The sequence below is a fragment of the Dermacentor silvarum genome, chromosome 10, assembly GCF_013339745.2.
Source record: "Dermacentor silvarum isolate Dsil-2018 chromosome 10, BIME_Dsil_1.4, whole genome shotgun sequence".
Taxonomy (NCBI): domain Eukaryota; kingdom Metazoa; phylum Arthropoda; class Arachnida; order Ixodida; family Ixodidae; genus Dermacentor; species Dermacentor silvarum.
In genome coordinates this window covers 16373789-16387448 of record NC_051163.1, presented here as the reverse complement: position 1 = coordinate 16387448, position 13660 = coordinate 16373789, and the positions used below count along the sequence as shown (strand labels likewise).

Genomic DNA, 13660 nt, shown 5'->3' with positions numbered 1-13660 from the left:
AGCCCCCTAGTAACTATAGTACGCTAACTTAGGCAGGCAGGCAAGGCACCTCGCAGGCTCGAGCCGAACCGTCTCGGCGTCGAAAATGGTGGCCTCGTGCGGCGGCGATTCGACGACCATGCAAGTGACGGGAGTGGGGGGGGGGGGGGGATGGGAAAGAGCGACCGAGCGACGTCAGCTGCGGCGCGCGCGCGCGTTTTTAGAGCCCAGCCATCGCCCCGGCGCCTCTGCAGGAACGGAGAGGCGAAGAGTCAGTCACTGGCCCCTGCGCCGCGGCGGCAAAGAGAATGACTGTTTTCCAGCGAACTTGTTTGGCGGCCGCTGGCTCCTCGAGCGGGCGGGCGGGCGCGTCCGTTCCTCTCTCTCTCTCGCCACCCCTAGAACCTTCCGTTCTTGCCTTTTGTCGCTTGTGTTCTTTTTCTTTCCCGGAACGCTGTTCCCCCCCCCCCCCTCCCTCCGTTCTCTCTCTGTCAGGGCACGCCAGCAAAGCAGCGCGGTGCGGCCTGAACGTTTTCTCAGCAAAAAAAGAAAAAAAGATGGCTCCCCTGAGCCGAGCCGCGCACCGGTGCTCGTCTTTCTGACCCTCGGCGGTTGGTATACGTGCTACGATGCGCCGGCTTGGCTCTCTTTCCGGTGCCTGAACTCCGCGACGCCGAGTTGACGCAATACGCGACGACAGTGTTGGTAATCGTGCACTGCGAATAAGGTTTGCGTAAGAGGCAGAGACGAGTGCTGTCGAACGGGCCCACTATTTATTCATAGCGCTGCCAGACGTGACACTTTCGATTGCGATAGATCTAAAATTGAATCGTATCTCGATCGCGTTGGCTCTCTTCCGCAGCTTGCGCAATGCAGCCAATCGCGACCGAGAAATTCGATCCACATCGAAAGTGTCCCATGTGACACCGGCATGACACTCGCCGTGGGAGAAGCGTATGATCTCGAAAAAGACGTACCCGTCACTGTCTGGATCGCTCGCCTCCACGATGTGAATAAGGGAGAAAGCGAAGCAGAGCCGTTGCCTGGATAGATGACAGGGTGTAAGCCCGTTAATTGTAGCACGTAAAGCCCATCACGCCTTGCAATATCGCTTATAGCGATCGCTGGCCTAAGCGTGTTCTGATGCGACTGCTAAGGTTCGAAAGCGCCGCCTCTCGTATCAGGTGACGCGACACAGCACGAGCTGTTTGAATTTCGCGATTGTAAAAATGTGCGCGTCAATATTAAGGTAGTCTTGCAACCACCTTTAAAAATAGAACACGTTTTCCGCTCTAGGAGCGAGGAAATGCAGGTTTGCCGACTTATTCGTCATACTTCCGTGACGTCTGTTAACTGCCGGCTACATAACCGATTCCACGACTCGGAAACCGTTTAAAACTCGGAAACGACCGACACACGCGGCATCTTCAGACGTGGGGCCTGTGGTTATCTTCGCACGCGATACAAGTACGGAACTTTCTAAAAAAGCAGAAAAGATTTGTTTCAACACTCTATGACTCAATGCGCGAAGAACCGCAAATCGCGTGAACGACATGCATTGCTCGCTCCTGACGTATTATAGTTTCGTTTAGAGTAATTAAAAAATCTCTATATATATATATATATTAACGAGAATGGTAAACACAACGCTCAGTTACCATGCTAGTGGCGCTGCGAATACCCCACTAATTTAAGTAATCCAGGAATGTGGCGTTTCCGAGCTGTGGAGTACGTACGTACGCAACGCGGTGCGCGAAACAGACGGCGTTCGCCTGCTTCCACGCGCGACGCGAACTCGCAGCCGCCTGCTGCTGCTTCTGTTGCCTTCTGCGCCGCTCTCAGCCGCCGCGCCGCGTTAGTTTCCCTCGTCGCCCCGCGGTGGCGCACCCTGACAGGCAACTTTCGACGCGGGAGTGTTCAACCTTGGCCGGGGGCGATCACCCCGCGTCGCGATTGGTCAGCGTCTCTTCTACGTCACATCCGGAGCGCGCGTCGATAAAAGCCACAGCAGTTCCCGGCTCGCACGCTCATTTGGTCCCTGGCGTGCGCGCGCGAAGCAGTTTGACACATCTGCACGTGGCGACGGTCGCAAGCGATTTTGACCGTTGAACGGCTTGCGCGCGCTGCACACCCCAGTCCTCGTGGATTACCGAAGCTACGCCGCGCCTCGCGTTGGCTCCACCTCGTCTGTTTGAACCACTCGGCGCTGGCATCGCGAACGGATAACGTCGTCGGCCCCTCGGATTAACGCCAGCATCGTCGAGACGATCATCGGCGTGGTTTTGTTCTTCGCACGTGGTGTTTCGCGCTCTTCGCCGCTGTCGATGTGTGTCGTGTGAGCGCGTCGGTCGCGGGATGGTGCCCCACAGCTCGGGTAGCGTGGACTCGGATACGATGGAGCAGAAACGCCGCAGCGCGCAGCCGTTCGGCTCGCTGAAAGTGGACGTCAACTCGCCGACGCCGTACACGGACGCGACGCAGTGCAAGAAGGTGACGAACCACATCAAGCGACCCATGAACGCGTTCATGGTGTGGAGCCAGATCGAACGGCGCAAGATCTGCGAGCAGCAGCCCGACATGCACAACGCAGAGATCAGCAAGCGGCTGGGAATGCGCTGGAAGATGCTCACCGACCAGGAGCGCAAGCCGTACATCGAGGAGGCCGAACGGCTGCGGCTGCTGCACATGCAGGAGTACCCGGACTACAAGTATCGGCCGCGCAAGAAGGTCAAGGCTGGCGGCGCCACAGCGACCGCCGTGAAGGCGCCCGAACGCGCGGCCGCGGCGACGGCGGCTCCCGCCAAAGTGTCATCTCACCACTCGGCCGTGGCCAAGGTGGCCACGATCGCGGCGGCGGCGTCCACCAAGTCGCACCACCACCATCACCACAAGAGCTCGTCGCACCATCACCACCACAGCCATCACCACAAGTCTTCCAGTCATCACCACCACCACCACAGCAGTAGCCACCATCACCACCACAAGTCGTCCAAAAAGTCGTCGTCGTGCGTCCAGGTCGCATCGGTGGCGTCGGTGAACGGCGGCAACCCGCGGCTCAAGCTGAAGCTTACCATCGACGACAAGTTCAAAAAAAGCATCAGCCGCAGTAAGCACGTGCCCATCGCTACCGGGTCAGCTGACGCCGCCGGCCAAGGTGCCGTGCTCCCCGTCGGCCGAGGAGCCGGCGTCTCCGGAAAGCACGAACGTTTCGCTCTACGAAGACATGGTCGTCGACGTGAAGCCTTCGATCGCCGAGCTTATGGGCGCAGCCGCGGCAGCCGTTTCTCCTTCGGCCTCGAGCACGACGTCCTCTTGCTCGTCCTCAACGTCGTCCTCCTCTTCGTCGTCTTCGTCGTCCGTCCACTCGAGCCAGCCGCAGCAACAGCAGCAGCGATTCGCGGATACGTCGACGCAGCTCGCCGACCTCGACCACATCACCGAGGTGTTCGATCTCGCCTCCAACTGGGGCGCTCAGGAACTCAACGCCTTCGTCATGAACACGTCGCTGAGCGACATGGACGCTATGGATAGTGCCAGTTCCAGCTCGGCAACCCACTTCCAGTTTCCCGACCTGACACCCGAGGTCTCCGACATATTGGGCGTCGGATGGCTGGAAAACAGTCTGTCGCCGGGCATCTGCTGAAAAAAGAGAGAGAGAGATCCCGTACGTGTCACTCCTCACAAACTCATCCTTGTAGTTTCTATTGTTTCACGAATTTGTTTCCCCACCCTCCTTTTCGAAGTTTTGTTCCCGCGTCGTACTGTGTACGTTCACGTTTCCCTTCGCAATGTCTATATAGATCGTAAGCGTGAAAGTCCTGTCTGTATCTCGGGAAAAGAGCTCAGCTCGATCCATCTTTCGTTCCGCTCGTTTTCTTGTCGAAAACCTCCTTCCCTGTCTCTCGCCTACAATGATTGTTTTTTATCTCAAGTGTCCAACGCGTCGAAACGCACAGTTTTCGGCTTTGCACTATCGCGTACTCATCGGGCTTGCACGTGGGGGCTTGCCCCAGCTAGCGCATACTTTTTCCGCGCGCGCTCTGCAAAAAACCGCTGTCGAAACACGCTTGCGTTGCCGAGCACGTGTTCCAATTTTTTTCTTCTCGTTTTTTCCTCTCTTCTCTTTCTCGCTTTAATTCCGTGTTGCCGGGATGTCGTCACTCGCTTTCCTTTTACTTTATTTTTTTGTTTTCTGTCTTTGCCTCGCTGCCGTTTCCTCGATGGTCGTGCGTTTCCGGCAACCCCTGTCTTTCTCTTGGCTCATTTTTTTTTTTCTTTTCCTCTTCGGGTCTCCCTTGGCCTCACTCCCATTTGGTCGCTCGCGACCTCGGAAGGAGTTAAAACAATAATAATAAAAAAAAAGACCAGAAAAAAAAGAATCAAGCTTCTCCGGTCGTCTCACCACCCCTTACCTCGAATGCGCTGGCGTTTAGTTGCGCTAGAGTAGCAATGATCTCACCTCCACTTCCTCCCCTACCAACAACCAGCCTGTCCCATTTTTTTTTTTTTTTTTCATCTCACGTTTCCACGTTCTTTTTTTTTTTTTATCGTGCGTTTGCTTTCTACACGGAGTCGTTGTGGTTGGTTTGTGAGCACGTACGCAGCAGGCGTTCGGTTCGTTGGGACGACGAAACGGCAGCTGGTGGCTTGGCTAGGTCTCGTGACGGATTTGCCACCTGCGAGCAGACGGCGTTTTCTTCCCAAACCAGACGACGTTCAACAGCCGCCTTTTCTTTCGTTTAGGACCTTTCGGTTCCCCCTTTTTTTTTTTTTTTTCCGTCAAACGTCTCCGTGAAAAACACCACCTCCGAATGTTATTTACTCGCGACAGTGTCTCGAGCTTTCTTTGAACGCCCTATCTACGCCGCGTTCTCCAACAGTCGACGTCGTTAGGACGTTTAATCAAGTCGAGAGAGTACATGAGGGCGCGTTACTTAGCCGCGCTAGTCGTTTTTTCAGTTCACTACCGTAGGGCAAAATAAACACACGAGAACTAAAACGCGGCGTTGTGTATTTTTTTTTTTTCGCAGTCGTTTAGGGAAACGACATTATCCACTGAGGTGCATCCACAGGCTATCCTCTCTTCGAAGTGCTGGTCATTTATTGCTAAGTTCCTTTGCCACTTTCGTATTGTCGTGTCAAGCCCCGTCTATCCCGCAATTTTCGTATCTGGTATGCTTCTGGTAGGGAAATGTCCTCTATCTCGAGAGATAGCGTTACAGAGTGAGTATAAGTGGTGCGAGGGAGTGCTTCTGAGGAAGCTTTGATGAACCTCGTGTGTGCAGATATTTCAGTTGTCTCGGGAAAAGGTTTGGCTGAGTCACCTGTGAATAGCGAAACAGAAAAGAAAGCAGCAGATCGTGTTTCTAAATATTGCGTCTTATTTTTCTCACTCGCTTGCGTATTCTCATCCGACTTTCACGCCACAGTCGGCTGGACCAAAAAAAGTCACTCGGCGTCGTTTGGGACGCCGAAAGCTATAACAGATGTCCGTTGGTATGGAAATGCTTCGGCATATATTTCTTCCAAGAGGTAGTAAAGTGTCCTTGGCTATAAAAAAGCAACCGACCATTCCGAAAGCAACTACGATGTCTCAAACGCTTTTTTTTTTCTTTGTTATATTGCCAGGGTTTCCTCTTTTGATATTGGGCTCTATCAACAGCTAGAACCCATTTTAATCATCTGTGCGTATTGATCACGTGATAGTCCCCGTCCTCGTAACTCCAATTGCACCCATAGTCGGCGCGGTGTCTTTTGGGCTATCTCATTGGCGCTGGACGCGTACTTTTTTGTTGGCTGGGCTACTTTCCGTTATTGTGTACCGGCTTGATTATTATTATTATATTTTTTTTGAGTGTGTGTATCGCACGCGCGCCTAGTGTTGTGTGCAAGTACTTATCGGTGGGCATTAGTTTTCCAACTTAATGAGCGTCTCTTTTTTTTTTTTTTTTTCATTGATTCGTAAAGATAGTGTTTCGCTTCTTGATTTTTTTTTTTTTTTCCTGGCTGTGTTACGCGATTCCTATCACTTGAGTGGTAAGAGCAACTCTGCGAGCAAGGTGCGTTGTCTAGATGGTGCGTTTGTAATCGTATTTAGTGTAACTTCTTTTTTTTTTTCTGTTATTCAGTGCTTGTAAAGCATTTACGACGGAATCTATCTTGTTTACTCAAAGAAAAAAAAGTGCATTTGTATTAACTAGAAAAGCAAAAAAAAAAAAAAAAAGTGTATCGCATCGACACGTCGGAACAACTCCTGTAACACTACCGACGTTTCCTTGCAATTATTTTTTTCTTCCTTAAACAAAAATATATAAAAGTAACGTTTATTGTAAATTTGTGGCCGCACGCTTTGCAGGATGCTGGCAACGTGTCGGTTTATCTGTCCGCGTCATGTTTTCCACTTCGTATCCGCTGCAGTCACGTTCGTATTTTAGTTTTGTCTAAACTATTAGTGGTAAAGAACAAGTTCCGTGTCGTGCGTTTAAGTAAAGTGTTTTTTTTTTTTTTGTGTGTGTTAGTAGTTCTACTCCGACACAGCGTCGTAGTGACTACCGTTAACGTTTTCTTTCTGATATGTTCCAGAGGTTATGTTTAACTTCGTCCTTCAATCGTCGATAAGATTTCATAGATATGGCAGAGTACTTGTCAGTCTGTTGTCGAACAATTATGATCACGTTATAAAAAAAGATGCAGAGAATTTTCTTTTGTTTTGTTCCTGAAGTCTGTTTTTCATTCCGTTATTTTTTAATATTTTCCTCGCAGTTGTGATTTTCGTTCTCTGTGTGTGAGTCAGTGTTGGTTTCATACGCACTGCGTATGTGTTGTTGGATAGTTTTTTTTTTTCTTCGATTTTGTGCAAAGCAGCTCATGAAGTGTTTGTTCAGCACTCTAGCTTTACGGTGTTTTTTTTTTTTTTTTTTTTCGTGTATTCTTGTCTGGACTGATGTTTCAACGTGTTGCATTTTTGTTATGCCCTTTGTTCAAGAAAATGTGAATGTGTGCGCGAGTGTTCGTGTTCTTCGTCTTGTGAAAGTCCACAGAATCATACTTCTAGAAAGTCAGTCGCTGGGGCAGACTGTGACCCTACGTTCTGGCCTTCCACATGAGTGTACATAGTATATATAATAATTATATATATATTATAAATATATCTTCGCAGCGCATAGATGATATATGAAAGTATATTTGTACATTTTAATAAGAGAGAAGAGAAAAAAAAATGTCAAAAAAATGCAAGGGCATCACGATGCAAGTTTGTACGATAGTGAAGAGTTTTTTTTTTTTTTTTTTCTTACGAAAGCATCGAATAAATGCATTGTGCCATCAACAGCTCTTCGTGTGTCGTCTGTTCTTTTCGGTGTCGTCTGCTATCCATGTTAGTGTCGTCTGCAGACGATGTTATAAACAATGTAAAGATTGTATGTACGGGTTGCTACGGATGTAGCACTATCCTGCCTCTCGGGCTCAGCACCATGGTCCGTCCACTTCAAGCACGCATAATCATATCCGAGTCCTTCAATTGCTCTTGATTTTTCTGGTCGCAAGCACTGGTTTCAAGTTGAAGCGGTCTGTGCAATCATTGCCGTTGCTTAAGTAAGCCGGCGGTTTTAGGAGAGCGTAACGCGCTTTCGTAGGGGTTTCGTTCGGTCCACAGCAGCACTGACTCGATCGCAGCTGTAGCCTCTGCGTACACCGCTGCGTGGATCCGATTAAATCGATTTGATATGCATGGTTGATTTTAAAAGGGCACTTCAAACTGCGTCGTCGGCCGAGTGCTGACGTCAGCGCTAGAAAGGTGGCTGTCATAGCTGATAATGTAGCACATCTTGCAAGGCATGGCCCCTTAGGTTGTAGTTAGTCTACATGTTCATGCTGTGGCTAAACCAAGGTATTGTATAGCGAATTGATCGTGATAGCTGAAAGCGTAAGGCACGTTAGTATTGGTATAGTAGGATACAAATAAAAAAAAAAAAAGCAGCAGTTGGCAACAAAGGCACACGGACCGCGCGGGGTTGTGTTGCTCCGCCAGCCAATCACAGAAGCAAAGAAATTCGTCGTCATGCGACCTTTATTTACAAAATGGCGTCGTACTTGATACGACTGTACTTGCCGTACTTGTGCGTTCCACTATAATAGACGAGTGAAAATGTATACAATTATGTGCTTATAATATTATTTTTGTGGTTACCGCCTTACTTAGGTAAGCGGGAAACTTTGAAGTACGAACTATTTGCAAGCTCGCAGAGGAACAGTGGCTGGCGGTTATGAGGGCGGCGCTTCACCGCAGACTGAAGTTCCATCCGATATAGTACTTCGTTGAAAATTGTAGGAATGAGAGACGGGCAGTCGGTGGCCATAGCTCTGAGCTGTTGCGTACAAAACAAGTGTGCACTGCGGCAGTCCCTGAAGGACAGCTGAAATCGGTCTCTGACAGCAGTTGGGGGGTCCTTTGCGGCACACTGCTCCAAAACTGCACTTTAGCGGGAAATCGCGCCAAACCTGCGCCAAATGAACCGCAGGAGCGAAAGCCTCCTTCTCTTGATGCTGCCTGGGTAGTAAAACAGAAAGCCAAAACCTTAAGGCACGCCGTCGTCATGGTGATCAACATCCTGGAAGTCAACGAAGCGGCCATAGCCCCGGAAATAGCCGATGCCCATCGATGATGTCAGTTCTCCATTCGCTGTTTTCGCGCTCTTGTTGCAGTTTTGTCCGGCTGATGATCCGACGATGTACGGTCTTTTGGTTTTGGCCGTTTGTGCTGCAGTTAGATACTCAGCGTGGTCGGGCGGCAAGGAAGGTAAAAAATGAACCTCGGATAATTAATGTCCAGTCGCGCATTGTTTAGCAGTTGATGACGCTGCCACTGTAGGTCGAGGCATCTCTCCTTTATGCCTCTCTCACTTTCTGTTAAATGTCTTGTAAATGCGTCTACTCAACTGCTGACATACATACATACATACATACATACATACATACATACATGGTCTTAATTTTTAATATTTACGGAATTTTTTAGAAATCTCCTGTGGCAGGTAGCATAATTTTTATCATTGAGCTGGGTTATTCGATGAGGCCTACATTAGTAGCACGAGGAATCGAAGCACATATTCAACTAATTAACAGAAATTCAGTAATTCCATACTGATTGAAATTTCCGATTGGTGAGCTTGTCAGGCGTATCCACTTGCAATGAATTTCCAGAATGGCCCCAGTTTGAAGATATGTACCATCAAACTCGCCGTAAAAAAATGCACTGTTGTTCCACTTGCTGTTTTATACGTTGAAGCACAAAAGTAACTGGAACGCCCATGTATTTCGTCCCACACTTTGGGAAATAATATCTCGAAACTGGTGTGATCCTGGAAATTCATTTCAGGTGGATGCGTCTTGCAAACTCACCGGCTATAACAATTCGTAAATTGCAATGTGTCGTTAAGTAATTAACTAAGACGTTCATTAGTCAATTTTTTGTTAATTAGTTGAATATGAGTTTCGATTTCTCGTGCTACTATAATGTCCGCCTCTTCGAATAACCCAGCTCAACGATAAGAAGTATGTTACCTGCCACAGGTGATTAAAAGGAAAAATTCGTAAAGCTTAATTTTGAACACCCGGTATAATTCGCTTATGAGTGGGGGACCTTTTCTGCAACCATGGGCGATTGGATAGGCCAGATACCGCGGCGGTAACTTAATAACCTGTAACATGTTTCACAGTACAGTTATGCAGTAAATATTGTGCACGTTAGAACTAAAGAAACATGTAGACGACTTCACTGTAACTTCTGTTTAGTTGCGTACGTGCTTGGGCGTGGCACTTTCGACATGCTCTAGTTCGTTGAACAATGTTTTTCCTGCTCGTTTGAAGCGCGCAAGGGCTGCTGCAAGTCTAAATCGCAGAACCGGCTTTGCAGCGCGATATACGCACAGGGAAAATAATTCTGTTCAACATTAATGAGACGGACGAGGTTGGTAATTTTCTAGCCCGAATGCCTTATTCATGCAAGTGAAGCCTGCTCTCTGCAATCTTTACTGGCAATTTCAGTTAACATCGAGACCATACCTGGTACATAAATGTATGTTGGGCCCTGCATCAAACGTGCTCGTTGTCACTGTGCGAAATCAGATTTTTGCATGCGTGAGGAGATCAAACGGCGGTTCCACCACTGCTTACAGCCAAAGGTTTGCTAACCGCTGGTCTGCAGTGCGATTAAAACTTGGAGCGCTTTCGGTTCAGCCTTGCGAGATGTAGCAGGGCACAATATGCTAGTATTCCGAAAACGGCGTCCCAGTCGTAAAACACGGGTGTTTGCCGTTTATCACGCGTTGGCCGCCGTAGTATCCAGCACTCGCCGACAATAAAAAAAAAAAAAAAAAAAAAAAAAAAAAAAACCGTTCACATCAAAGGAACGCGTTCCTTACGACAGCCAAACCCCTTCGAAGGGAACTGGAATGGTCAATGCATGCGTTTGGCCTTGTGCCAACGCATCCAAGCACCCGGGGCAGTGGATGACCGCTGGGGAATGACGTCATTGGTTGCCTAAGGCGCGGCCGTTTTTCGCAAGCAGAGCATGAAGCCCGAATGTGTTGGGTGCGTTCATTGCAGGACAGCGGTATTAGTTCATCTTGCCTGCTTGACCACTGACCTTCAAGTATCTTGCACCGCTTGCGAATTAATGGCGCTGATTTCAAAGGCTGTGTGTTTATTAGCGGCAGCTACTTCGACTATCGCTGGGGGAAAAGAAAAGTTGCGGCGCTTCAAAATCAACAGGAACGTTTGCGAGGTTCCTTCCATTTACGGACCGTTCAGTATGGCTAGCTCGGCTGTGGGTGTTGCTGGATCGAAACACGCAGTTTGAAGCACTTTAAAACGGGAACACTAATTTCCTACCCATCGTTTGTGAATGCCTCAGTAATCGTCGAGGCATCTTCTGTCCTTCGTACAAACTTCTTGCGAAATAATAACAATAATAAAAATAATTTTATTGTTTCATTGCATACAAAATATGTTTGTGAAGTTATCTGGGTCCATAGCCGGCTAGACTAGTGCGGAACCCATTACAAAGGGAAAATTACAAATGATTCGTAGGAAATGATAAAAGAAATAACAGGACATATAAGCAAAATATATTATATCGCCTAGTATTACATATCATAAAAGAAAGCATACAATAAATACCATTAGTAAGAGTAAAATTTACATTTTATAACAGAACAAACAGCAAGGCAGAGCATTCAGACAATCTATAGTGCCGTAAAAAAAGTACTAGAGGCATTATTCAATTGGAGCTGCATATTTTTCTTGGACATTGTGAAGTTTTTGTGTTGCTTTTGATGCCATTTGGAAGGTTATTCTGTATTTTAGCTCCGACAAATGGCTATCTTACGACTGACCATCTTAACATGTAATGAGCTAGAAGAATAACGGTATGAGACGCTCGATTTTTTGTTAGCTACGATCATATTCATACGGTTTTCTTCGGAAAACGAACAATAAGAAACATAGGAGAAATTCACTTTTATTTATAATTGAGACGTGGAAATAATGAGGAAAATAGAAATGAAAGTGCTTTCTCGGGCTTCAGTGTTTGTTTCCTTCACGTGATGTGCGGTGCCATTTAATCCATGGCCCGCATTTTGTGACGTTTAATTTCGCCTTCCATGATTATCGGCAACACGGGTCACGTCGAATGTCCGTCCGATTTCAGTGGCGTTAGTGGCGGTTCTAGGATCCAGGCGGGTGCACTAGCTAATGATGAAAAAGCGGAAAGAGGGGAAAATTAAATTCGCATTAGGGCATCATTGCTTTAGGCGTTGCGCTGCTTCAGCCCGACGAAGCGGGACCGAATCCCGGCGCCGTATATCGACAATGACGAAATGCAAAAAAAAAAAAAGAAAAAAAAAAACGCGGAGTATTTCAGAAATGCATGGTGCCGAATTGGTTTCACGCATGGCTGCTTCGTCAAGTTTTTCTTCCCTTCGCTATTTCTTCTCTCTCTCTTCCCCTACTCTGTTCACTTGGATAATTAGCCCTCGCCCCTGCCGGCCCATGCTCAGGTGTCAGGTCAGCAGAAATTTTGCTTTCCATTCTAACAACCACAAATACAATTCCACTGTCAGCCTAAGTCACAGAAGTTGTCAGTGTGATTGGGCATGCTTCGGCGATGAATGGACTGGATGAGGTGAACAGACTGGTGTGGAATGCGAGGAGAGGAACATGAGCTCTGGCTTTCAAGGTCGTGGAGGTCACTTGAAAGACGCGTGTCTTGTGGAATGATTGACAGTCCCGAGAAACAGAACACAACTTTCCCTCCACAGGTTCTACACAGGCATCCCCCCTCCCCAACCACTCAATGGGGGTTGAGGGGTCGGGAGGGGGGGGGGGGGGGGTGAACTGTCAGTACAAATGCGCTGTTCCATACCATAATTGTAATTGCTTGCTAGGTGCTTTCTTTTCTTTCTCGAACACTACTGGAAAGCTGAGTTCCATCTTTTTGCCATACCCAGCCTTCAGGACAAAATTACCCTAACCCCTCTATTCATCTATGAGAGATGTGCACCTGGCAAGCGCTAGACCACGTGGCACACCTAGGGTTAAAGAATCTGACGAAAACACCTAAAGCTTGTAATTAAAGATTAAAGTGGGCGGGCACCGCAGTGGCCACTGGTGATTTAACTTGAGTTGTATTGAATTGAACATGTCGGCAGCTATTTTGCCGCCGGACTCTCAATGAACAGTAAATGAGCAAAATATAATGTGAGGTGGATGAGAGCATTTCAAAAAATAACGCAGCACTAAAACGGCACTCTTCCGTTTCAGCGATTTTACGCAAACAAATAGAGCACCAGTGATAAAACCGAAAAAAAAAAAAAAACTGGGAAAAATAACACGCCTTCGCAAGGTTTCTAATGATAATCATGCAATAATCTGCAGGCTTGATTGATTGCTTTGAAGACGTTCTTGAATCACCTGAGGATTACTACGTATGCAAATCCTCGCGGGCATTTAGGTGTTCGTTCCTTTAGCTTATGCTGTTATTGGTGTGTCTCTACTAACCAGTTCTCGCACATCTACAAGCTTTTTTATTTTAAAGGAATTCAGAAGTTGGTCCCTCGAGGAGCGTTTTTGGTTAGAAGAGAGTAAAATTGTAGGACAGTGCGCTCTGACATTCGCAAATCGACCATTTCACCAGCTCCTTACTCTGCAAAGCTTCGCGTAACAAAACAAGCAAGAAAGAATGTCGACAGAGTCTACGACGAGTCAAGGGGAAATTCTGCATGTGATGTACAATCGTTCGTTCCCGTGTGCACGGTGCTTACGTTCGCAATCTTGGCTGGGACGCTCGAACACCACGCGTTGCTGCTTGGCTTGTGACGCAATGGTATCCTGGATAGGGTAGTCACACATGTAGGTACTGCTTCCCTACAGTAGCTGCTGTTGTATCACTCGATTATACTAGAAGGACTTTATTCTGAGTACTTAACCCCGCCCGAGATGTTCTACACTAGCACTACGGACTTATGGCACAATGATTGCACTAACACAGGGCTGGACTCACGACCACGACTCAATTACGGAGTTGTGTTAACGACCAGCATTTAATCGCGCTCTTATTCTTGTTACCATCACCATCATCGATACCTCTTTCGATCCCTTTTCCACTTCCCTAGTGAATAGTAGC

The 13660-nt window shown here is 47.8% G+C and overlaps 1 protein-coding gene across 1 annotated transcript; it reads left to right on the top strand.

The window, feature by feature from the left end:
* The first annotated feature begins 1994 nt into the window (after positions 1 to 1994).
* Positions 1995 to 7306, top strand: LOC119431024 (transcription factor SOX-4-like). Its single transcript, XM_049656708.1, is given in 2 exon segments — positions 1995 to 3108; positions 3110 to 7306. Coding segments are annotated over 2 exon segments (1287 nt in total). The 5' UTR covers positions 1995 to 2334; the 3' UTR covers positions 3623 to 7306.
* Positions 7307 to 13660: the final 6354 nt, after the last annotated feature.